Source organism: Haemaphysalis longicornis, unplaced genomic scaffold, assembly GCF_048455015.1.
Source record: "Haemaphysalis longicornis isolate Haplotype H1 unplaced genomic scaffold, Haemaphysalis longicornis Haplotype H1 scaffold_9, whole genome shotgun sequence".
NCBI classification, from domain to species: Eukaryota; Metazoa; Arthropoda; class Arachnida; order Ixodida; family Ixodidae; genus Haemaphysalis; species Haemaphysalis longicornis.
The window spans coordinates 133,834,718-133,861,172 of NW_027526460.1; the positions used below are offsets into that span (position 1 = coordinate 133,834,718).

The following is a 26,455-nucleotide window of genomic DNA, read 5'->3' on the forward strand; positions in this document are numbered from 1 at the left end:
TGTGGCTTCAACTTTGTGTTTATGTTTTGAGAAATCTGCGTTTCTCAGCGTCCAGAAGAACGGATGCCGCAGGGAGGGAAGCAGCCCAGCTTACGCCGGTGAGACATCGTGATAAGAATGCAGGCGGTATATTTTTTTTCATCCGCGTCTTGCGGTCGCGATGCCAAAGGCGACTGCTTCAGGCCAACGTACAGTTAGTGGGAACCTCCCGTACCGTGGCTCAGCTCTCTATCTCCAAGTGTTCGAAAAGGAAAAGGGTAGATAACTGCCTACCTGCATGAAATTGTAATCGCAACAGCTTACTCTGCCCAAGGAAGAAGTCGGGTTTGTGGCTCACTACCTTCAGAGGTGTGCCAAAACGAAGGGCAGTTGTGGTTATCACGCATGTGCAAACGGAACACGCGAACTGAAGGGTGCCTATTTTTTTTTAATTTTCTCTGTCTAAGTTAGAGGGCTGCGTCGGATGGCTGAATTTTTTCTCTTTCTTCCTTTGGACCCTAAAACAATGCCTCAGCTGCACCGCTCTATCAGCGGACCCGCCAAAAAGCCGCACTGTGAACAGTATTATGCTTCAGGCAACAGCATTGTAAGCGGTGCGCTTATGCATTCAGTTCTATGCGAGGCCTACCAGTGGATAGAAAAACCTGCGTTGTCTGGACCCGTGATGTAAGCGGTTACGTTATAGAAGGTCTACACTGTAGTTTTTTAGCGGCACCTTAAAGCAAAATTCTTAAATTTGTTTTTTTCTTTTTTGCATTTGCAAGAACATTTGTCAGAAAATAACAAATTCGATGTATTCAAGGCGACCGTAGATAATGCGGAATTTGTAAAAACATCCAATTTACTGCCTGATCCAGATTCTCCCCCCATAGTTAGGTTATGCTGAAACCGTGGAACTATTTATTAGCAGGGATGTGCAAATATTCAAAACTGTCCTATTTTATTTGGCTTCGAATCAAATAGCAATACTTGAAAATCTCAAATAAATTGCCGAAGTACTTCAAAGTTCAAAAACATCCACTAGTGTTCTTTGCTGCTGTGCTCTTTGCTGTTGGCGAGGGGCTTCCCCGTACTTCTGTGGTGACGTGCGGCTAACTGCAAAAAAGAGGCGCTTTTAGGCAGTGTCTGTTTTCTCCTTGGCATCACTCTGTGGAAAGGAAAATCCAGCCTCGTATTGCCATAGTCCCTCCAAACTTACACCTGATTTTCTGATCAAATGCTGCACTAATTAATCCTTTTTTCCCAGCGACGCTGTCTATGACTCCTTTCTGAAATTTTTTGCATCCGTAGACCGAGTCGCGTAAACAAGGAATTCTGAATCTTGCGGCAGGCAAAGCCAAATTTCTGCTGAATGCTCGGTAGCTCTCCAATCTAATGCAGGTACATTGAAGAAAAAAAGCATACCAAAATTGGCTGCTAGCAAAACTCAATTACTATTACGTCGAGTGTTTGGCCTACAGTAGATTCCCGTTAAGACGAACCCTGAGGGATCGTAAAGATAAGTTCGGTATTATCAGCAATCCATTCTAAGTGGAGGTTTTTGATTGTGGGCATTACAAGAGAGCAAAAATGTTGTTCGTCTTAACCATAGTGTTCGTCTTAACCGAGTTCGTCTTAACTGGAGTCCACTGTACTTGTGATAATTAGATCATAGAGAAGGTGGCTGTAAAGTTCATACAGTTCCCGTCTGGTGTCAATACATGGTGCCCTAAGAGGGAGTTAGAGAACATGACAGTACATCTTGTTTAATCGGAATTACCCCAAAACAACTTATATGACAATTAACCGCTAAAATGACTCTACACAAAATTTCATTTACATTTCGTAATTACATAGTTCACAGTGAAGGTCTCAATATTGTAAAATTCCTGCAATACATGGGCTTTTGCAGTAAGGAAACCGACATCGCCATGTTTGTGCACTAGAATAGAACCTTAGTCCTTGCAAGTTTCATTCCGCTAATTGACTATGAAGTACACTCAGTGACAAATTACTAACAATCGTGTTTTGTTTCGCATACTCGTTGCACTGTGGCCCTCTTCACTGGTCTTCCTTCTTCGCAGAGTGGAGGGGCACAGATTTTTTTAAAGCCTGTAATGTTTCTCTTCTTTTAACAGTGACGTGAGCTTGTCTTGCTTCATGCTCCTATACACTTAGATGAAGCTGTCTTGAGGAGCAGCCATTGACATTGCGGCAATCACAAAGGTGGTTTGCAGTGCACGTTTAAATGTGTTGTTAGGACTTGGAAAGGGAGCCGCGAGCAAGGGCAATGCAGGGATGATATCGTCACGCGATGAAGGCATGCAGAGCAGAGCAGGGTTTATGAACAAAGCTAATCTTTCATGCGTTACGTTGCGTCATATAGAGTTCTTCCTTTTTTGATAGCTGACATAACGACACATGAAAATTTCATTTACGTGTCTTTTTTATAACAAAATATATTGGGCTAATCATGCAGTTTGTCCAAATATAGTTACACTACCCTAATTACACTGTACAATAAAGCGCTTGTGGTTGAAGTCACCACACGAGGTGGAAGCTGCCCTCATATGATATATATATACAAAGCTAGGCGCAGCAGGATAGCTTCTTTGTGTGTCTTTTATGCCACATAAAATGTCTGAAAAAGCTTTTATGCAAGCCTTTCATTTTTCTTCAAGCAACAGTTACTGAAGCATGTTTAATAAGAAATTACAAATTTCAGTTTTCTAATTAAAAGTCGTTCAACATCTGCTTTTATTTATACCTGTTTGAACAAAATCATTCTTCACTTTGTATTCGCTTCAATGGCAAAAATTACTATTCGCGCACCACTACTTTTTAGATATTTGTACAGGTCACACCTAAAAAACGCATCAATATCTCAACGTGCATGCATGTTGTGATATTAAAACACTTCAATGGTCAAACACAATCGCTTATTGGTTTATTGAGACCAATAGCTATTTTGGTATCGGTGTGTAGATGCTTTGGTTTATAGGACTAGGCCTATAAACCAATGCAATTAGGTGCGTAGGTTCACATTGGTGCACTTCCACGCGCACATTAACCCTGGGGGCCTGCAGGAAGAGCAGCCGTCGCTCACATTGGGCTGCATACTGTGCAGGTGGTTGTTTGGGTGCTTAATTTGGTTTCCAAATGGGCAAGCACTCTTATTCGACGTGTCAGCAATCCACAGTTCGATGGTGTAATACGTATGACAGGGCGTTAAAGGTGGCCGAGTTTGGGTGTGCTGCCGTATCTCTTACTGCAGCTGCTCAAGAGGGCATTTCCGGCTCCAGGCGGTGTTCCCCACTCACCTGGATGGCCTGGTGCTTCACCAGGGTGGAGGGGCCCACACAGGGGAGGCCCCCCTCCTCCCCTTCAATGGCCCGCACCAGCAGCAGGTCCCAGCCGGGTTGCGCATCCCCGACGTCCACCTCCAGGCCCCCGTCCGTGTAGTCGATGCTCGGGGAAAGCAACGGGACTCCGGCCACCAGGGCCAGGGTGAGCACCGCCACCCGCAGCATGCCTCCCTCGCACAGGGTGGGCCACACACTGCGTCACAGAACGGGGGACACTCACACTCACACAGAGCCACTTGGGCATAGTGGCTCTGACAATGAGATCATGCTGCAAGGGACAGGCACGAGTGCTCCAAATGAAATGGGACCCTGAACAGGTAGCAAAGACAACCGTACACAGCACAAGACAAAGTCAAAGCAGAGGAGGTGATTCTGTCTGCAATTGTGTTAGAGAACAACATGTGTGGAGAGGCTGGGATATGCAGCACACCTCAAACACCACGTCAGTTTGCCATGTTTAGGTCTGGGAACTAGATCGATACGCACGGTGGCTGACGCGAAAGTCCTGGCGGCCCACGGGGTCGAGCTCATCAAGCCTATAGAAACGAAAGACCCCGAGGCTCTTCCCACAGCCCCGCAGAGTCTATCGGCAGTGCAAACTCCCTTTTGACCAATCGGGCAAGGAGGGAGGTTCCTGGAAGCAGGCACAGATGCGAGACGGCGAGAGAAGGGAAAGGCGCGATGCCCCTCCAAGCTAGGGAGCTTGTGGTTTATACGGCGCTTTTTAGACGCCCATCACAAGCTCCCACGTAGGGAGGGGTGAGTACTGTCCCCACAAGGTCCAACTTGCTTCCACACTGGGAAGGCCCTTCTGGGGCACTGTTATCTGATGCATTAGATTTAAGTTGCGCTCGCCCATGGAGCTCTATTCTCAAAGGCCATGAACCCTGCCAGTAGGGACGCCACTGAATGCCCCCCAGGCTGTTTGTGCCAAAAGCTGCCACTTTGCGAAGCTTTTACGTACCCAAAATCATTATTCACGCAATGACAGTATCACATTACTGCGCAATTATCTCAGATACCAGAGCACCGCAACATAATATGGCCTGCAAATGAACCAGATCTGTGAAACAAGTAACCGTGTGTGGGTGTTTAATGTACAAGGGCGTCTGTGGCCAAGGAGCGCCAGATTCATGTTGTGTGGTCATTGCGTGTGTTCTTTGTGGCTAAACTCGGCATGGAATGAGTATTGCGGTAATGAAAATGCTGCTTCTGCAGCTGCCAAGGGCCCTTAATTCAAAACATTACATTGATAAAAACGATGAATGAAAGAGACAATGTCAAGGTGTGAAGAGCCCCAGAAGCCCCAATACACACCCCTTGCTCGAACAAGAGCTGGGAGGGTCTGGCTCACACAAGGGGGCCCTCAGTGTGGCCTCGTTTCTAAGGGGGTCGGACGTGTTGTTCAGTACAAGACAAGTGTTAGAAATTCTGAATTAAAGGTATGACAAAACACGTTCAGTTCAAAACATTGGTTCATCACATGAACACAATGGGGGGTTTAACGGAATCTGATGCCTGGATAGTACAGAAAAGTGTCGTCATCTTGCATGTTCTAAGCATTACACTGCACTAAAGTGTTGTTCAGTCGTTCGCAGCACCTATCACATGTTGATGTATGTGCGCCATTTAGAAAGTAAGAGTGTGTGGCCTATTTTAAGTCTGAAAATGGATACCTCAACGGATATGTTGTTTTTAAACAGAAGAGCTGTTTTGCTTACAGCTCCACCCTATAGTGTTACCACAAAAAAATATTGTGGTATTGCCTTGTGAAGAGTCTCCGGTGACGTCCAGGCTTGTGCGTGGGCTTGCACAACGTGACGAGCTCGCAGTAACAGTACCAAGAAAAAATACCGAGTGCACGTGAGCGTGTGCCTCGTGAGGAGCACCCGGGGCCCGCCAGCTCAAACTTCGAGTACACTCTGCCCAGCGTACCTGGCATGCTCTCTCACGTAGTCTTCTACGCGCCGGTTCACGTGCGTTTGCACCTGGAATGGGGAGCACAGAGGGCGAGCACTCGAATCCGGTTGCCGCGGGTTCTAGTGCGTGCTAACGCAGTCCACTTTGGGAGAGGTGTGCAAGGCTGCGGACAAAACAATACGGGTCTGCCAATCACGGAGAACTTTCAGCGGCAAGTTGGGAAATCCACGTGAGGTGCAAAAGCCGAGTCTCCCACGAAGGGAGAGGGGCGGCCAGCTCTGCTGTTTCTCCAGCCTTGCACAACTAGCGCAACCTGCGGAAATATTTTGTTGCGTATCGTTTGCGGTTTTACCGTGTGCAGTTTGTTCCTTGTTTGTGCGTCTCGTGTTAGCTTCCAGTATTTACAGAGTCCCCTTCATATCAGCGATTTCATGTCGACATAGGTACCCATGGTATGCCTGCGCTAGTTGTGCTACTACAGAGGGCTGCCATAGCCACATTATGGTCAGCGATTTCGCTGCCCAAAATGTCACTAAGTCCATGAGCCCATAGCATAAAACAATCATTTTTAATTGTGCGTTATAAACAGAAATTACAGCTATAATAAGGTGTTTTAAGATAACATTTTTAGGACAACGTAACCATACTAAGAGAGTGCGTAACGATGATGAATTCTTGTATTTTGTCTTGTGCAATGGATTCACTGCAACTACAATACCATACACTTCGGCCATAAAAATACTGCTATTTTCGCTCAATGTCCCAGTGCTGGCAAAAGGAGGGCCATGCATGGAGCATTTTTTAATAAAAAACGCTGTAATATTAGTTCTCTCGGAGCTTCTCGCTTGTCCATTACTTTAAAAGACACGGCCTCACACTCCCCAGCACCGTTTCATCTCAAATAACTGATGTTGTTGTTTGTCATATGTCATCTTAGACGCCAACAATCACACATGCATTGTCCACAGTAACTGCTTTCTTGGATATAGCTAGAAATCGTTAATCACTCTCCCCTCCAGATTAGTTGCTGGCCATGCAGGCATTTTAACTGACCACATATTTTTAAACTACATATCACCCCTCACCAGTGCGGTATTCTAGATGCTAGCATCATGGTCTCTATATCTAATTTTCTTTAGCACTCCACCAGGGAAATAAAAACTTTCCGCCCATGCCCCACAATCAATCTGTCTTTGGGTAAACTGCTGCAGCATTCTCTGCTCGACATTGGAAAGGAGTTACGGTTCTGGGCCTCACCTTTGCGGATGCCGTACTCTGCTTAAAAAATCAGACGCTCTAGCATTCCTTGAAGTGAACTAGAGAATGGTAGGCCGTTGGGCCTTACGAGCGCATGGTAAAACAACTAACAAGCAGTGCAGGGAGATATGGGCTGGGCGTCGTTTGAAGTTTGAGAAGCTCGGAGTAAAATACGTTTTGAGAGCAGGCTGAGACCAATGATCAACATAGGTGGACAGCTACAGTTTTTCGGTACCTATACATGAAAAGCATGCACACGCAGTGGCTAAGGAAGACCAGAAGGCTAATGATGAAATACGGAAAGAACAGCGGAGATTCAAAGACAGCCAAGGCAACCGAAAAAGGAGCAAGGCAGATAGAAACGAATGAATGGAGAGAAAAACTGGAAGCTAAACGTCGTTAGAGATGTACAGGGCAGAGAAATTGGACATCACAAACAAAAATTTCTACGATAATTTCAAGCGCAGCGCTTTGCTTTTTGAGGCTTGAGCAGGTTGCTTGCGAACTAAGAGCTTTCTGGGGAAGTATACATAAAATGATGGGGTATGTGTGGTCTGCGGTAAAGAAACAGAAACTATGCAGCACATAGTGTTGGAATGCAAGTGTATCGATCCAAGTCCACATAGGGAAATATTCGGCTTCCAGAAGAAGCCCCAGGATTTAAGGGTAACGCAGAGAGAGTTAACTTTAAGGCTGTCGAGGCGACGGAAAGAAGATTAGAATGCTGGTGGACGAAAAGCAGGCAGGGGAATATTGCCTAGGTCAGCTACTACCTGTAACAGAAAAAAAAGTATTTTGTGCCTGCCCTAAGAACAGCGCTAATATTAAACGAAGAGTATAAAACTTGGATACATTAGTTTTTTTTTTTTTTGGTAAAATGACATGTCATTAACCCGTTACAAAGGGGTACCACTAGCGATCATCATCATCATCATCAACGGTTCCTATAAGTACAGTGAACTAGAATAGGGGTAGTGTGCTCACTGCGGAGCGCCCGAAAGAGGCGCGCTGAGGCCGGCGGCGTCGACTTTTGATAGTTTCGTGGGGGTTTGGTGGTCGTGGCGAGTTCAGTCTGCTCTTATGAATCCGTTGCTGGTGCGCGTTTAGTTTTTTTGTGTTCATTGAACTGGAAAATCACCAATGTAGGGTGCGGCGCGTATTATTAAACTGTGAGTCTCCTTCACAAAGGGAACAAATAAGCCCGGTAGTAGGCAGAACCACTGCTGCACGCCGGGCTGCAATACCGGCCACGTTAACAAGAATTGTGGCCCTAAGGTGGCCCTTTGCAGTGTGCCAAAAGAGGCTTCTCGAAGAGAACAGTGGGACAGGAACCTCCATCGCGCAAATAAACTGCTAGCCAACAACTGCGCTGTGTGCGCGTAAGCCATCATTCACACAGCCGTTTTTTACCCCATCACGTCACCGTCTTCCGTCATGGACGACAGTTTCTCGGGCGATTTCTCGCCGAAAATGGTGTGACGGTGACGGGAAACCGACCTGTATGTTTCCGTTCCATCAACGCAACAAGGCCACGTCCAGAGGTAAACCAGCCAATCAGAAAATAAATTTCTACGGCTAAATTTAGCAAAAAGTGAGCACACGTAAAAATCTAAGCCATTTTCTTTACTGTTCAGATTAAGCACGCTCAATTCTAGGCAAAGCTGATCATCAGGCAGCCGACCTTGTACTCTGACGGAGAGCTCCAGTACGAACGCTACTCCGACACGTCTCAATCACGATTTTTTGACGTGATGGTGCCGTGACGGAGAAGGTGACGGCTATGTGAATGAGGGCTTACACTTCGAGTGGCGCTTCATCATCCGCGATTACGTCCATGTCGTGCAGGCACAAGAAGCCCGCATTCCTCACGGAACACCACGCTTAGCACCAGATGCTGTGCCGACCATTTTACCTAAAAAGTACCGCAGGAGAGGCCGTTGAGAAAGGAAACGATCAGCGGGGGAAGAAGCGAGAGCGTCCCCCCTTGCAAGGCGTAAAGGGCGTTTCGAAAGTACCGAAGGTGGTAGCAGTGAAAACGAGATTGCGCTAAGTGAGCCTTTCCAAGAGTCGGATACTTTCACTTGCTGCGCTGCGTGACCCGAGGCCCAGTCTTCTACAACAGAATCCCTTAAGCCAAATGATTTTTTTGTGTTCTGGACGAAGAAAACGACACAACGTTTTAACATCTAGGTGGAACTCTAACGTGGAACAAGTATACGAGAAGGTAGTGATGTTCATTCGCATCAGGCCGTCCAAGGAAGTTGATTGTGGCTCTTATGCAATTAAGATTGTGAAGTTTTTATCGCCGTACGGCTTCACATCTTTGTCAAAGGAGTTAACATGGACAAGTCTGGCCGACGGGAACGAGCCAAGCACCTTAAGATGAGCTCTAACTAAGCAAATAAGGCGGTTGCTTTGCATTTATGCTCAGCCTGGCTTCCACAAAACAAATGTTCAGCTCTGCTCCATTGGGCAGAAAGGGCTTGAGCTTTTGTAATCTGCTGAATTTTTCTTCGGTACGAGAAGATAGCGCACATATGCTTAACGAGTATGTGCTCTTACAAGTTATCCGCAACACCTGGCCGCTCGCAAAAACAACGAACGAAGGAAGAAAATTTTTTTCTAGAAGGAAATAAAACTTATTCTATTACGATGGAACGCGTGCCAAATAATTTTGCGTGCTGGGTTAGTTAGGCTAGTAGAACATGAGCTAAACAAGAAATAAGATATTGTAACGCTTTCTACGACCAAATTATTCTGCAGCGCGCAACAGCCGGTGGTTATCTTCCTTTCTGGCGGGTAAGCATCTATAAAAAGCATTTTGCAATTGTTCGAAATCGAGAACACATACTAAAATCAATTTTTTAGAACGGCAAGAGTGGAGGTTAGGTTTGCAATTACATACGAATTCATCAAGAAGCACGCATGAGAGCGACATGCACTGCGCTTGCGGATCAAGCGCTGCACTCTTTACCCCGCATTCGCTTCTTCTACCGAATGCACATCCGCACTTTTTACGCACGATATTAAAGCACACAGCATTATAAGCCGATCCAGCCGTTTGCGGTAATACATGCGGGGTTCCCTGCGAGCCTATGCAACTACGTACACGCAAGCTCGTTTGTGGCGCCCCTACCGCTGTTACGACAGCGACGCCACCGCAAGCGGCCGCCCTTGTCGACAGCGGCGGCTTCACTTCGGCCGGGCCTCTGAGCACTGTCCCTATTCTAGTTCGCTATACTATAGGTATGGCGGCTAGAAGAGGAAGTGCGACGGGCAGGAGTGGAGGAGCGCACAAAACTGCAATGAAAGACACCTGGCATTCCAGATGGCACTGCCTCCCTCAGAAGTGCCATCGCCTTGTCACTGACCGAAGCCAAACCGTGCAAGTTTTACAGTAGCGTGCTGTGGAGCGGCAGATTATTTGAACTGCTAAACTCGTTTGCGCAATACACTGACATGCAGTTATGAATCCTTTTTCCTGGTATTACACTGCAATGCATGCAGTAATGTTGCCGGTGAGGCGTGAAACAGGACAGTAGACAAAATGTACGAGAAGTGTTCTACGTTGGCTTTCCCTCTTCGTTTCGCGAGCTCCTTGCTTTCTAAGATGTCTTAGAAATGCGAGTTTGCTAAACTGAACTCCCGGCTGCCTACGGGCAGCTGTCAGTTCATTTTCATGTTTACCAGGGGGAAAAGGGACTTCCTTTGTCTGAAAAGAGTGTTTTTTTTTTTTTATCTGATATCTAATGCCTCGTTATTATTGCTTCCCATTGTGTATACATGTACGCGCTGCCCCCTTCTCCCGAGCACATTTTCCAACGCATGTGCCTGTGGAATTTTTCCTTTTTGGTTTGCAACACACAACTCATGGAAGTCACGGTCAGAGAAAAAAAAAGGGATGAGAACCGCGCGATGGTTTATGTTCAGGGGATCCTCGCGGCTGCTTTATGAGAAGCAAATCCCGAACATTTCACTTCGCTCTTTTAAGGAGATTTGCGCGAATGCATGATACAATGCAATAGTTACGGGAGTCCAGCTATTTTGCGTTTGGTTTATTTTCTTCAGTATCATTGTGCGTGCATGCATGCAGGTGTATCCCTTTCAATTCAAAATTGACCGTTAGCAGTTTGCCACACTTAAACCTTAAACGTGCAATTGCGTGCCTTGGCATAAACACGCCACGCAACCATTTTGAGACGCACGAGACCCAGTGTCGGACATTTGTTTTGACTTTTCGTCACAATCATGACAACTTACTGGCATTTTCTCCGTTTTAAATGTTTCTGTCGGTCCCTCCGAGTTTCTGATGGAGGTGAAAAGCAAAAACGCCCGTGTGTTCGAGATTTCGGAACACGTTAAAGATCCCCAGGTGGTCAAAATTAATCCAGTGGAGCCCTCCACTACCGGTGCGCCTCATCGCCTGTGTAGCGTCGCCACGTTCAACCCCCCAATCAATTAATCAATCCCTCCCTCTGAGCTGGCTTGTCTTGGTTTCGAATACTGTTGTATACTGTCGTCTTGTGTGTCTGAATACTGGAATGCTATCTTGCCTTGTTGGGCAATACTGTTGGGGCTGTGTCACTGCGGATTCTCTCTCAACTGCGGCCGATCCCGCGTTGTTTCTACGACTTCACCATTGATTACGTGACAATCCGTCTTCTCGATGAATCTTTCATCAAAATGACGTTCACAAACCACACAGTCGCGCGTTAAATTTTTGTCAGCCCGTTTGATATTTCAGGTCCGTTGCTCCTTTCTTGAAGCGTCCTTTGGAGCTCTAAACACAGACAGCTTATCTGCGCATTACCTACAGCTGCTTTTGCAGCCGGGTACAAAGCATGTACTTGATCTCGAAGACGGCATTTTGTGACTACATCCTCTATAAACGCTCTCGTTCGGCGGACTAGGTGGCTGACGGATGACAACGAAGCAACCAGAGCACGCGTTGCGATGGCGCACACAGTGTTCAGAGAGGCGAGCGTCGGCACCTCTGTCCACTGCAGCGCCCCTAGTGGCGCAAAACTTTCATGGCAGTTCGCGCACTCCTCTCCCACGGCGCGAATACGGCGCCTGTCACACTTCCCCCTATAGACCATACCAACGAGGGTGCCGCCATCTTGCATGCGCAGCGCCCTCTGGTAGCTGGCCGATTTGCTGGCGTGGGCGTTTGTTCCGCGGCGCATGGGCGCCAGCGGCGGCTCGGTGAATTTTTCATTCTAGCGCGTTGTACATTCTTTTCCGTAATATACTTTAAATGGGAAAGTTGTTGCATAGGGACCAGTTTACGCGTTCTGGCTTAAACTGGCGGCTATTTGGGCCGTGGTGGGGAAACAATGCCGTGTCCAACATATGTTTGCAATATTTCGTCACAATTTGTTTTGTTTGCTTGCGTGTGTCCGGGATCGCGTATAGCGGGCTTTGCTGCAAAAACTGATATTTGTTAAAACGATCTAACCGTGATACACTCGGCGCCCATCGGCAACAAGCAGAAGTGTGTGTCAGTGTAACAGACTTCTGGCTTGATATCCCTGCAGGGTTGAATACAGGTAGTTTTGGGTGAACTTAGTAAGTATTTGGCATATTACATAGTTGGTATTAAATCTTAGCGATATATCAACAACTCATCCTCAGCCACCACTGCTGCCAACTATAAACAAAACTTCCTCTCTAAAATGTCAAGCTGCTCTGCAACACAATTTAGCCTTGCAAGCAATGTATGACATAAAAAAATAAACAACACAGCTCCTGCAGAACGTCATATAAGGACTTATTAAGCATCCGCCGTTAGGCTATCAATCAAGCGTTTGCTTTTGCGTTGCTTAGTTTGATGTTGCCGACATAGAGACATCACATTTGGGTAATAGACCGAACTCTTGGCTGGAGTGAGTGAGTGAACTTTGTTTTGCCGAAGACGGGGATGGGGGAAGAAGTAAGGTGAAGTCCCCTTCAGCAGCCCCCTCCCCCCGCCCCCCTCAGATTGGCTGGGGAAAAGGACAACCTAGGGAGCTAGTAGTCACTGTAAAAATCGCCAAGGCCAGCCCACGTAACACTTGGAGCTGGGTATGCCGCAATGTGACCGCAACAACAGTGAAGATGAAACTAATACGATCTGCGGCACAGGCAAGTTTCAGTGACCCATTTTAGTTTGGAAAGGAGGTAGAATTTTCTGCCACTAATCCAAAGTAAGTGTACAGAAAGAGCTCAGCAAAACAAACTTGCCAAAAATCATGTGTGCTTTAAAGTGCGTAACTCACGAGCTACTAGTCCGGCTCATTTATTAGCAACATTTAATTAAAATAATGCGTAGCAGCTGCGCAAGGCCTGCCGTGATCGGCTGGGGGAAAGGCGGCCCGCGCGCCGCGACCGCTGAGTGCGGAGTACGTTTCCCCCTCGCCCGAATTCAGCCGAGCATTTTGGGAAGAGGGGAGTCATTGGAAGTACAAGTCTGTCAGAACATAGGCTCAGCGCTAAGGTTTTAAAGGAAAGCGTTGCGAGTTCCCTCTATTTTGAATATCCACAACAACGCTCATTTCTTCCTCTCCCCACCCTATTCCTGTCGTATGCTCAAACAGCATGCAAAGAATTAAGCATGAACCTAGATACCTCCGCGGCTATGACTGCTGCAGACGGAATTTAGCAGAATCGAGCTCCAAAACCGTCACCTACAGAACGACTACGGACATTTTGGGCACATCGGATAATCCGAGCACCACTTAGCGTAAAATGTCACGGACAATTTTGAGAGAGAAAAGGCACTCACATTGTTGCGCTGTACTGTATGCGCAATCGTACTCTTATCGACGACACTGGACTTGCGTAGGGATCCTACACATCAAACAGTCCGCTCACTAACAACACGCGATTTGTGTTTAAAGCAAGGTTGCAGTCGAAGCCTGGAAACCAAGTGGGAACAGAACGCGCGCGAGGAAAAACATTAGAGCGCGCGCAGCTCTTACCGCGGGGAAGTGAAACAGCTCGGGGCTCAGGTTTCGCAAGGCGAACGAGCGGGAGAAAAAAAAAAAAAACTGTCGACTTCCCGGTTGACGTACCGCCGTTCCGCGCAATCCTCTGCTTATCTTGTTTCCGTCAGCTCACGTCCTCTGCTGTGGCCAGTTCGAGAGACCGCGTCTATTCCCCATCCTCTGATAAAAGCTACACCGCGTTGTCTGTTGCCGACACTGTCGGCAATCAACGGACGAATCCACGGCTCCGTCGGACCGTTTTGCGCTGACAGGCATGCAATGCCCTACAAGTGGCACTTGTAGGGCATTGCATGCCCTATAGTTGGCAGCAGTGGTGGCTGAGGATGAGTTGTTGATATATCGCTAAGATTTGCGTTTTGCGCTGACAAGTGGCACTTGCAATGCCCTACACACATAGGAAGGCACATGTAAAGATCCACCACACTCATAAACGACGAAAGCGACGGAAATTTCTGTCGCTTCCGTCGCTTCGCATCGCTTTCGTCGCGCGACGAGAGCGATCGGTCTCGCTACAGTGAACTAGAATATTGTAATAGTGGCAAAAGCGGCAGAGGGAAATTGAAGCCAGAAATATGGAAATCCGCTAGGGGCGCCGCTGCGGAATACTGGACGGGACGTAGTGTAGTGGATAGAGTGTCCGCCTTCCAATCGGCATTCATGGGTTCGAATCTCGGTGTGGGACGACTTGTTTTTTTTTTTTTGAATATGCATGGAGCGCACGAACAAGATGCCTAAACCACACTTAAGGTCAGGATATGTCCTTTTTCATATCGTAGCTGTATTACGTTACGATTTCATACATTTTTCGGTGCCCTTCGTCGCGGGCACTGCATGTCGCGGCAGCCCTATGAACCTCCGCCTCCCCTGCCCCTACTCTTCCTATTTTCCCTCTCTCTCTCTCGATGCCCTCACATTAAGACGCCATGCGGCAAAGCCAACTTTATGCGCATGTTTTTAATGCGCGAGGCGTCAAAAAAGCGAGAAGTTCATGGCTGTGCGCCTATTTTTTGTTCGCGTGCGTGCTTATATCGACTTAAGAGGTTCCAAATGCGTTGAAGCGCCAAGCTTCCTGAAACACGCACTTGAACCCGGCAAGGGCCTAAGGAAACAAGCAGCGGTGTAACGTGTAGGAGACTGATCGGAAGGTGGAAGGAGATCGCGAAGCAACCTTCGAAAACTCGGGGCGGTTAAAGATGATTCAGAAAAGAAGAAATAATTTTAAACAGAATTAAAACACGAAACTATAAATGAAATCAATTTAAAACTTAGAAAAAAACTTCGCTATGCCGTCGATGTGCTTTTCAAGTCATGTTTTCTTAGGCAGCGTCTCCTGCCACGCGCGTGGCACCAGCCACGCCCCCCTGGCAACGGCTGCTGCCACGCGTGACGTCATAATGAAGTCATAACATTAATAATTGTCATTATTTTGTGTAGTGTAGTCCGAAATACACATTTTTTTTATTTGCAGTACAAAATAACGCACCATTGAACTGCTAAAACTTTTCTAAGCAAACAATTTTTGTTCTTGCGGGAGCAGCCGGCGATGCTGCTGCTGCTGCCAGCTGCCGTATCGCGTACATGGAGTCGCGTATCCGAAAGCTTGACGAAGCTCCGATTTTCTCGGGCCGACAACGTAGATAACCCGGAGTTCATATTGTTAGAAGCACTATCTGAAAACGTGAGGAAGTTGCTTGTGATTATGTATTGCGTGGGGACCCAGCCAGCCTTTCCAGACCGCAGCAAAATAGCCGCTCTCGAGTAATGTTGACCTGTGACCGCTTGGTTATGCTTGGTGTACGCCGATGGTACCTGCGTACAGTTTCAGCGTACGTAAGACGACATCGCACAGCCGACTGGCCCCGTTCGAACAAGCTACGCTCCACACAAGAAAAGACACCGTCCGAGCGTAATTCTGTGAACCTTCCGACGCATGTCGGCGCGGCGGCATCTGCTATCAACATTTTGCACCACGGCAAGTCCAGAATGCTTAAATGGGCGACCTGAAATCGCGGTGTGTGTTCTCGAAATGAAGACAACTTAGCAGCGCCAAAAGATAATCAGAATTTACAGTGCCGAGGACGAAGGGTAGTGGCAGCAACTGTTTTTTACTAGGCACATGTGCGCATTACAATTAGAGACAATTGCGCCAAGAATAGGAAAGGTAATCTTTGGTGTCCCCACACATGTACCACGTACGTACCACTACAGTAGATCTCCTCTTCTGAAATATTAGCAAGGAAAACTTCCGAAAATCTGGAAGTTCTTATTTTCTAGTGGCCGAAATTGTAGCTTAAAATTTGTTTTACACCCACGATACGTTTTATGAGCAGAAAAGTCTAGTGAGCATGCGCCACAAGGATCATAATTGCGTGATATTCAGCGCTTAAAAACATTTCCTAGTAGAAACCAAAGATTTCGTAGTAGAATACATGATTCTACGACAGTTTAGGACCTGCGACCTTCAAAAGGTAGACTAGCTAGACGCTTCATCTCATAGCCACTGCACTGGTATAACTTTCACATCTCACTGTACTGTGGTGTACGCTATGTTGGCCAGACTTGACTGAGTCCCTCATGCAAAGGAAGTTAATTCAGGACACACACCCAGACGATAGGGTCAGAGAAGAGGCTGTACAGACGGTAATAGGAAGGGTGTACGCTTGGCCGGCCATCATGTCTAATACACCTATATGCACTCCAGCATATGAAAATCTATGGGTTCTGCACAGGCTCAATAAGCAACGTCAAAGAGAATCTTAAGATGTGCCTGGAACGTGAAAGCATCTACGGATTGTTTGTGTAAACAGGTATAAGCAGCGAGCATGCTGCAAATGTAATTGATAGGCAAACGTCAAGGCTGTCATGGGGCGAATTTAACAAAAAGAAATGGTGAAAAAGATCCCAATTTCAAACTACATTGATGTTATATGTGCATGCACTATAAACACAGTCATCAGTATGTTAACTGTACGTAAACACTCAAGTGATTGATCAAACGGAACTAGAGGCCCCACTACAATCGCCCAGTTATGTTTCTTTGCAGTGGAATAGGTCGGTATCTGTTAGTCGCACAAACAAGATTCTCTGATGGCATGGAGAAATAGCTGGAAAGTGGCTATGGAGCTCCAGCTGCTTTACACATTTTCTGTAATACCAGTTATTTGTTTGAAGTTTGCAATAAAATTGATGTCATTTGTTAGTCTTTTTAATTAATGAACGAAACTTTTCGTGGCCACAACACAGTGGTCGATAAACAAATGCTCACTTTCTTTGGTGGCTTGTAACGATTCACTAGAATTTCACATGGCCAACCTAAGGAATCCATGGCTCGTACACTGCAGGGTAGTGCTAGTCTCCAAAAACATTTGACAGGACGACTGGAAACTAGCGCGGCCCACACGCTCCATAGGTGGAAACCAGTAGCCCACCCACAGTGCCATAAAACAGCCAATGGAGTGAGTCTCTGCTAAATATTAAGCAGGTTCAAAGGGTAGGTCCGCATTGATAGATTTTATGCCATCGTTCACAGTGCGTAGATGAACTATTTAATGGGCACAATAGTCATTTTTGTTATTTCGGACAGTTCTTGAAGGGCTGCCTAAATGTTCTTTAACAAAACAAAAAGTGAAAGCTCTCAGTTAGGGATTTTAAAAACATTGTTTAGCCTCTCCAGCAATTGTCCCAGCCTGAAGGAACTCGGCTGATGGTGCCGACTGTCGTCCTCGCTTGCTAGCTCCCTGACCAAGCACATGAATGCAGTGACTAACAAAGATGGTGACCAAAGTGAGAAGAGAAGGTGGATCCCGTACAACAGCCCTTGATCATCTAAACACCAGAAAAAAGCGCCGATGACTCACAGGCCACGACTAGGGCGTTAAAATATCTTTTGACATACATTTACAGGGCATTTACAACCTTTTATAAAAAAAACATGATTACACACGGTCCCTCCATAGAAGGGGTTTGTTTCAGACAAGGTCGTTGAAATTTGTTATTAGTAACAACATAAACTCATCATTGGTCCCTTTCATTCAGCACACCTACGGGCTTCGTTTTAAAAACCCTGCTGTTTCTATTTCACGTATAAATGAACTGCTTATGCAATATTCTCTTATTTACCTGTGTTTGAAGTAAACTGTGTTATACCGTAAAATGTGATGTGCCGAGTGCATGCAGGTGTAACATTCTTCAATGGGACATGCAGAACATGAAGCTCAGTGCTGATAAACTTAAATTAGGGAAAATAAAGCGTCCCATGTTGCTTCTTTATTTTTGTAACTATTCTCTCTACCAAATACCTTGGTGGTAACTCAACTAAGCTCACCTTTACCCGAGGCCTTTATAATTATTTTGCTCTGCAATTATACATTCTCAGCTGGAGCATGCCTGCTGAATTCAGGCCCCAACCACGCTTTGCTATTTCACATTTGCAGCTGTATGAAATGTTGTTCTTTAGGTTTTGCCAATGATTTCCAACAGGCCTCTTAACTAGTGTCAAAACCATTTTATACCTTTAATTGCTATTTATAGCAAACAGTATTATATCATTTTTCATAACACATTTTGTTGTAACCTCATTCAATGATTTTGTTACCCTGCCAGCCTGGTTCATAAATCTTTGCGTGAACATGCTTGTCTTGCAGCTAATCTGCAGTAACAGACACCACACATTTTGGCTTTGCAGCGTAGCTTTGGTGTCCGCAAAAAGGAATCTTTTTCTTGGCTCGTCTGCAGCGCTTCATAGAAAAAGATCACTTGCTGGTTTGGCTTTCCCGCAGGACTCTAGTGTAGTGCAAGAGAGTATTGCTTGCTTATTCCTTTTTTGTCGATGTTTTAATGATGTGCATCTTCCAGAAGAACCCTGGCATTTTGTTTAGAAATGGAGCTTCACACCACAAACAGTGCACAGAAAGTAGAGCTACTCACTTTTTGCATAGACACGGAAGTTTGGCAGATCACTTGTCATTGACAAGCAAGTGTTTGATTTCTGGCTTAAGGTGCAACGTGGGATAGTTTACTAGTTGGGGGGAAAAAACGCAGCGCTGATAAATGGTACTGAAGTACTAGGAAAGGTGCCGTGATCAACATGGTTTCCATGTGTTGGCAGCTTTTTGGTCCAGTGTTTTTCATGAATATTTGCCAGGGGGCCGTAACATGGCCTGCTTTTGTGTGACGAAAATGTCAACAGTGAAGCACTTATCAATGCTCACATGCTGCTCATTGATACCAGAGCAAAAGTACGTTCAGCAGTCATTTTATTGTTAAATCCACCCATGACCCATACACCTTCCAACTGTCAACTTTCACAACCACCGACAGGCATTCACATCCACGCACGTGGCCTTGGCTCCAGTTCTTGCACAAGGTATTAAGAAGTACTCTCGGTAGTGGGCAATGTCACGCTCGACACCATTACCCCGAAGTTGTACTTGATGAACTATTTTTTAAGCCTGTTGGCTTAAAGGATTGTTTAAGCGCCCGTTTTGTGGAAGAAAAAGAAACAGCTAATGGGCACACAACACACAACCCGTGAATGTGTTTTCTAGCAGCTGGCTTCTGACGAGACTTGCATCATTGTGAACGAAATGTGGGATATTTTATAATGCCCCTTACCACTAAGTAAATTCACTTGAGCAATTTTCCAAAACAGTTTACACAGTGTGGAGTTAAAAAGCAATAGAATATGAAACGTCCCCTCACAATTGGAAACTCTTCCTGATCACTACCCCAAAGGCTTGGACAGTAGACGCTTAAGCACGCTTCACCAGTTGCGAATACAAGCATTAGTGTCAAGTTGAACTCCGCAGAGTGCTTGGGATGGGCCACTTGGAATTTGTGCATAGACTGCAAGCCTCCGAGATAAGCTCTCATCATCATTAGCCCATCCTGCTGAGAGTGAATGAAAGTATTGTGGCTGGTTATGTTCAATTCCAACCAATCCAAACACAAGAGTAAAAAGGAACGAGCCTATCAAAATACATACTCAAGGCAGATAGGAAGTTCTGTTGCCTAACCAGGTTAGAGGAGGCGAAAGGTACTGGAACGAAGGAAAGGGAAATAAAAGCCAAGCAGTAATTTTAAGCCTTGCCTATCATTTCATTAAGACTTCCTAAGTTCAAAGCACAATGGTACACTAAGCAACAAATCTGAGCATAGATGAACAATAACTGAATTGTCACTTGTTAACCTTACGCACACCAGACTTTTAAAGGACTATTAGCAGAAGTTCCAAACTTGGCTCACACGGCGATCTTATCCGCTGCACTTCTCCCATGCTTGCACAGTTGGAGCTCGAGCCTCCTTGCACAAGAAGCCAGCCAGTCAGCGAATGGTTTCAGTGGTATCTTGAATAGATATATCTTTGGACGGGCAGTTGGGCTCCACCCACGGAAGTGAAACTGCGCTCCCTGCACGGATTCTGCAGCGCCACGTGCACAGATCGTTTCTGCGGAATAGTCAGGATACATTCCTCGGCGACAGTACTACTGCGCCGGGGGAAAAATTGCTGAAGCTACATGCGAGATCGGATTGCGTTCGATGATGCCGTGCGCTACCTGACGACACTCGATTCGTGCACACGCTGACACTACGTCGCTCGCCACGGCGCGACGCGATGGAAAATACTGATCCCTACGTTTTATAATTGAGCCACCACTCCAGAACCAGAACACAAGGCTTGGCACGGAAGAAGCGAGGCACAAGTAGACAACAAATGCAGGCGCGTAAAGCCGATAGCACGCGAACTGCAAAACAACGTGAAGCTTACAAAATATTAAACGACAACAGTACAGTTCTAGGAGCATGTAAAAAGCGGGGCGAAGCAGCATGCAGAAAACAATGCGTTAGGCTTACCAAGAAGCGCAACAGCAAGTTCACAAAAATACCCAATCTCAATAATTACAAGCACACCTCCCAACAAGAAAAAAGCGCCGCGAGGCAGCCGCTGTACAGGGAGATAAGGACGTAACGATGCGTCAGGCCTGCCATTCGAACCACGGGCGGAGAACATCGGGACACAAGACGCGAACCACCGCCGTCGTCGTTAACACAAGAAAGTGGCATGATCAAATGACGTAAATATGACGTTTGTTTTGTGACGTCACAGGAAGTCACGTGATTACTTTAGCTTGACGTCACTTCTGCGTGGCAGCAGCTGTTGCCAGGGGGGCGCAGCTCGTGCCACGCGCGTGGCAGGAGACTTAACCGTTTTCTTAACATGGATTCGTTCATTGGCGCTCTTTCGTGCAGATATCTTGGCGCCGCCAACAAGAACGTTTTGTACGATGACGGATCAAATTGTGGTGGAAGTAGGAATGTAAGCTCTCTTTTGTTGCATCGATTTAAAAAAAATAAGACTCGGTCGTCATAAGGATGGGCATGCCATTCTTACATCCACCCCCGTGAAAACCAAAAATTTCGGGAAACAGAGTGAACCGTCACCCCTGCGAAACTATTCTTCCATTAGGTAGAGCTCATCCTGCTTTGTGTGTATTTGTCCTTGTAGAAAAAAATGCTCGTGCCCGCTATTGGATGTCACAAGAGCTCAAAAGCCTGAACGCGCGTGTGCCCTGAGTCACCATTGCCACGAAGAAGGCTGCGCGGCGCAGTGTTCCTTTCTCTCCACTTCTTTTTTGTTTCAACGCGAGAAGGAAGGCAGGTTGGGAATGCCACAGAAAATGTAGGCCATCTCGAATGAGAGCTTGTCATACGAGGTCTTGAGGATGAATTTTCTTCCGAGCGCAACTTTGAGAAGCGAAAGCAGCTTGGGAACAGTTCAGTCAAATATTCCATATCTCTTACAAGTAGGCGCCTTTGGTAGGGGAAGAGAGACATTGGAAATTGGGGAAAGCGTACAACCGTCATATCTGCTTACGCCCCATTAAACCACTTGGCCGAGAGCAAGACTATGCGACTCTCTATGCCCAAAATGTAATAGCATTATTTGCTGAGTACCTCCGCAGCCAGGACCAAGTAACCCCCTGCATTTCCACAAAAATGCAGATTTGTCGAAAAAAAAAACAGCTCTAATTGTTACAATAGCGGGGGGATAATTTTTCAGACAGCATTTCAAAAAACAAAAGATAAAAAAATAAAATTAGAATTTTTACAAGCATTATCTCACAAAATCAAAAATATGCATCTTATACATTTCCTCCCACAACCGAATTATAAACTAAAAAGCCCGCAAAAGAACGTCAGAAATGCTCATAAAAATGGCGTAAACGGTCCAACACTGCAGTACGCCTCGCACCTTCGGAAAAAAGTATTATCAGCCAACTATAAGGCGCTTCATCACTATAATACTAAAATTTGGATTAATCGAGGAAAGAAACAAACAAAACTTAAAAATAATAAAATAAACCAACGACTTTCGCTACTCATACTCGTATTTGGCTGCAAAGAACTCACACTCAACACAAGTGGCACAAGAACGCGATGCATTAATAGACAATTCTGTGAATTTCTGCAGATTTTTTCGCTGCCAATAATCAACACAAGCATTAAATCAGTTGGTGTTTAGCACAGAGCATTTGCTTTTATTTGTGTTCATAGGTTTCGAAAAAAGAAAAAAGTGGCCACACGCCAGGATTCGAACCCAGGGACAACGAGTGGCAGGCGGTGACTGTATCCACTACACTATTTACCCTCTAGTAATCGATGGCAGCGCCCCTTGCGGATTTCCGGTTTTTCGGCCTCACTGCCTCCCATTGAAAATGCCCTTGCTTTTGCCACTCTTCCAATATTCTAGTTCACTCTAGTCTCGCGCCATCGCTTTTGAAGCGGAAGCAGGTGGCGAGACTTCCTGACGTCATATCCTGCCAAAGCACCCGGATGCTGAGTCTCCACAAGCGGCGAAACCAGCGAAACTCCCGTGAAGTCTCACTCCGAGCGCGAGACAATAACAAGAAAAGCATGGAGGAAAAAAAGCAAAAAATCGTCGTCGCCGTCGCTCGATGTCGCGTGCTAGTGTGAACAGCAAGGGTGGCGATCGCTGTCGCTTCGTCGCGACGCTTCGTTGCAAGTGTGAACGGGCCTTTACAGCAGCTATTGAGACGCAAGTTTCCGAAACCGAACTTGGCCGGGACGCTCTGTCCGACCCATAGATTAGTATGAAACTCTATGGTCCGACCATCAACAAATCAAGGTCATGACGTCACAGCCAAAAGTCACGTGATAAAGCCATTTTCGTCACTTCCTGGGCCGTGGGTATTTTTAGTTGTTTTTTACTTTTATCACGAAGGCACTGCATACTGCGTAAGAAGCTATGCCTGCAGTAAGGTGTTTTTTAATCACTGTTGCGCAAGTACGCCCTTCTGCAGCGGTGGGTTCGCTTTGGCGTTTGTTTGATGCCCGAGTTTGTCAACGTAGCCGCTACCCGCGCTATATGTTGTCGTGGGCGGTTGCTTACACGATTGTCAAGAGAAGCGTCGAGCTGTTGGTTGATGAACGCGTCGCGTATCTGCTGTAAGCGTGTTGCTCATGTTGCCTGCTAGGCAGTCACTGACTACACCATAACTCCGCTGTCGTACCAGTACAAGGCCCATAAAAAGTTTGAATGGCCGATGTCGTACTGCACCAAAACAAAACAAAAAAAGTATCGCGGCAGGGCGGTGAGCTCGAGCATTCGTGTGTGGTAGATTCATCAGACCTTGGGTGCAGTCTTTGCCAGGAACGTTGGCAGAGGGGGGCTGGGTTCGAACCTCCTCCGAAAATTTTCCGGGCAATAAAACTCCTGCCTTCCGATAGCCCATAACTCCTTCCGAAAAAAATTTCTGGCTACGGCCCTGGTCTTTGCTGATGCTTGCCCTAGTAGCACAGAATGTTGCCCGAACATTTCCACAACGTTTCCCCTTAACGTTGCCAAAACGTGGCTAATGTCCGCTTTTTTTAACGTTAGTGCAATGTTTCCCAGAAACATTGCGTCAACATGATATTAGCATTGCTCCAACATGGGGGCAACGTTTTAAGGGTGTTGTTTTAATGTTTGGATAACGTTGTTTCTGACGTTCGTCAACGTTGCTACACTCTTGGAGCAACCTTCCAGCCACGTGCGGGACACATTTGAACAACGTTATCAGACGTTTTCTGATGACATTGCAGCAACTTTTCAGCTACATTTTCGCAACGTGCTTACCACATTGAAGCATATCCCTGTACCATTCGGACGTTGTGATAACATTGCTACAATCTTGCAGCAACTTTAGATCCACACTTTTAACATGAAGTTAGCATACAAAGAACGTTGCTGCAACGTTCAAGCAATGTTTTTATGAAGTTGCAATAACATTCCTACAATTTTGCGGTAACTTTCCAGCTATATTTTTCCAACGTGCGGGTAACATTTAGAAAACGTCGCTATCATGTTCAAGCGATGCTTCCTACAACGTTACCGCGACTTTACAGATACGTTTTTTCCCCACGAGGGCCACATCCGCGCACTGTTGATATGACGTTCAAGCAATGTTTCTCTTACGAAGCGATGATATTGCAGCAATGTACAGGTAACTTACAGTTACATGTATCTAATATACATGCAACAATAACTAGATGAAAATATTATAAGTTAACTTTTTCCTAGACAGACGATTGTTGACTGCATGATAAGCGAGCACTTCAAACATCGTCCTCATAAACTCCTGAAAGGTATAAACTGGCATTTTAGACTGCATGTTCATACATTTGATCCCTACACTGACCAACACACACAATTAAGGCAGTCCGGCAAAATAACAAACTAAGAAATGACGGAATTTTAAAGCAAGGAACATGCCAGCTAGCGTAAATAACAACACTGACACTCTTTAAGATGAAAGAACACGTGCGTTTTATTTTACCATTAACAATCGATCCGAATACGTATTGTGTTACAGCAATTGAATTTCGCAAGTACGCTGTTTCAGCCGTTGTCTTCGTTTTTCTCCTCCTGGGCTTGCTTGTTCTTCTGCCTTGACAAGTCAGTTTGATGACATACTTGACGGCCATGAACCCAGTAACATGGGGCTGTTACTGCCACGCTTCTGCGAAATGAAAAAAAGCTGTAGTTTAGGAGAAGTTGCAAAGTTGTTACAGCATAGACAATGTCTCACCTCTCAGAACACCAGGACTTTTGGCATACAATATGGCCTCATCAATTTTCTTGTACTTCAAATGAGGTTTGACTGCCATTCCTGGAAAACAAACAAAATGGCATTGCTCTAACACACAGGGTGCTCAGAAGCTCACCTGCAGTTTGGATGACGCTTGCTGCCAGATGAGCTTATTCGTGTGTCAATGTTGTGGTGCTGGTAAATCATAAGGTATTTCTGAAACAAAACAGAGTGTATAGAAGTGGTTCAGAAAACTGAAGTGAAGCAAATTTTAGCTAATAGAGAAAACCTTACCTTTAGGAAGGAATATTATAGCAAAACAGGCCTCTTCACTTGTCACTTTGTCTTGCTTGTTTAACTTTTTCTAATGCCCGTGCCAACTTTATGACGCACATCGCTTGAGTTGGTTTCTCAAGCATCCCTGGAAAACAGCAAAGGACAAAATACTGAATTATATAAAATACCTTACAGCTTTCTTTCCAGGCCATTGAGTAATTAAGTGAAAAGTCTTCGATCAGACAGCTTGCCAGAGAATTTTCTATTACCAAGAGAAGCCGACCAACTGATGACGACGTGGTACGTCGGCAATCATTGAAAGAGGACGATAATTACCTCAATGGCCATAAACATAAAAACGCAACGAACAAAAATTAGTAAACAGGCAAATGTAAAGAAGGGAAACATTACATGCACAACTAGATGAAATTACAACCGTGTATTTTCTTGGTTGCCTAATTTTACCTTTTGCTCTCGAAAAATTTGCTAAGAACTGGCTTGAGCTGTTTTATTTTCTTATTTTTATTTATTTTTGATCATTTTATTTATTTTTATTTGTCATTTATTTTCTTTATAGTTATAAGCATCCGACGTAGACCAGCCTTTCACATGGAAAATATGTGAATACTACAAAGACGTCAGGCGTTGTTTTACATCGTAAGATGGTTCGCATAAGCAGCTGATAACATATGGCTTAACTGCAACGCTAAATTGTGTTCCGTTACAGCATGCCGCCGAAACTCGCGTGAAATTAAACATAACAAAGTTATATTTATTACTAGTTGTATTTTTCGCGTTCGTGAGCAGCTGCGGCGAGAAGTAAATTAAAAGCCAATCGTACATATCAAGGTTCTTGCAGAACACTCGATTTCAGCATCATAACAAAAAATCTACTACTGAGCGCCCACCTGATTTCTCATTATACTCTTTCCATAAAATTTAAGTGAATACGTGTTCCCCTTTTACAACCGTACGCATTCACAAAAGCAAGGATATGCTTAGAAGTTAGAAACGGGAGGGCAATCTTGTTCCCGCTCTTTTACGAAGTAAACTGCATTCGAAAGAACGAGGCGAGCTCAGAAAATCGAGCGCTTACCTTCACTGGTCGGTTGCTATGAACTTGCCGGCCCGCAAATATTCGCCGTAACATGCGGCCCCACAACAATATTTCGTATGACATGGTTCCTTCTCCATTCCGTTTGATTGTCACTATGGCTGCTCCTTTCTGAAAAAAGCGCGCGCATTTCGTCTACTCTTCCCAACCCACCGCCGGCTGCCAGTGGCAAAGGAGCATGAGGGGAGTAAAGTCCCTCGAGCTGATGAAGGGAGGGGAGGACCCCTCTGCGAGGGGCGCGCACGTGTGCGCGTATGAGAGGAGGGTAGGACGCTGGCCAAGGACGAAAGCCTATTCTTTCGGTCTTTTTTTTTTTTTTTTTTTTTTTTTCGGCCATCCCCCACTTCGCGCTCGGCCGCTGAAACTTCCTTCGCGACACACAGAAGGGACGGGACGGGACGGAGCGTCGACGAAAACAAAAAATAAGGCATGCAGGAAGAAAGGAATGCGCGAGACAGCGGGCCTGATTCC

General features: G+C 45.8%; 1 protein-coding gene and 1 long non-coding RNA gene across 5 annotated transcripts in view; both read right to left on the reverse strand.

Moving 5' to 3' along the window:
- The window catches only part of LOC144153088 (uncharacterized), a 50,471-nt gene extending 36,723 nt beyond the window's left edge, over positions 1–13,748 (reverse strand). For 2 of the 3 annotated variants that reach the window (XM_077684741.1, XM_077684739.1), the window contains exons 1-2: positions 13,285–13,474; positions 3,300–3,537 (exon numbers count right to left, since the gene is read on the reverse strand). In XM_077684741.1, the coding sequence (XP_077540867.1) occupies positions 3,300–3,509 (210 nt within the window). In that variant the 5' untranslated portion in view covers positions 3,510–3,537; positions 13,285–13,474. Of the gene's footprint in view, positions 1–3,299; positions 3,538–13,284; positions 13,475–13,573 lie in introns of those variants that run through there. The other variant, XM_077684740.1, reaches the window with a different exon arrangement.
- A 10,567-nt stretch (positions 13,749–24,315) lies between these two features.
- On the reverse strand, positions 24,316–26,143 carry LOC144151633 (uncharacterized). Of its 2 annotated transcripts, XR_013318927.1 has the most exons (4): positions 25,967–26,143; positions 24,889–25,015; positions 24,595–24,810; positions 24,316–24,525 (listed from the first exon to the last, which is right to left on the reverse strand). It is a non-coding gene; the product is annotated as an uncharacterized LOC144151633 (long non-coding RNA). The 2 variants fall into 2 exon arrangements; XR_013318926.1 differs by having other exon boundaries at positions 24,595–25,015.
- Between the last annotated feature and the right edge of the window lie 312 nt (positions 26,144–26,455).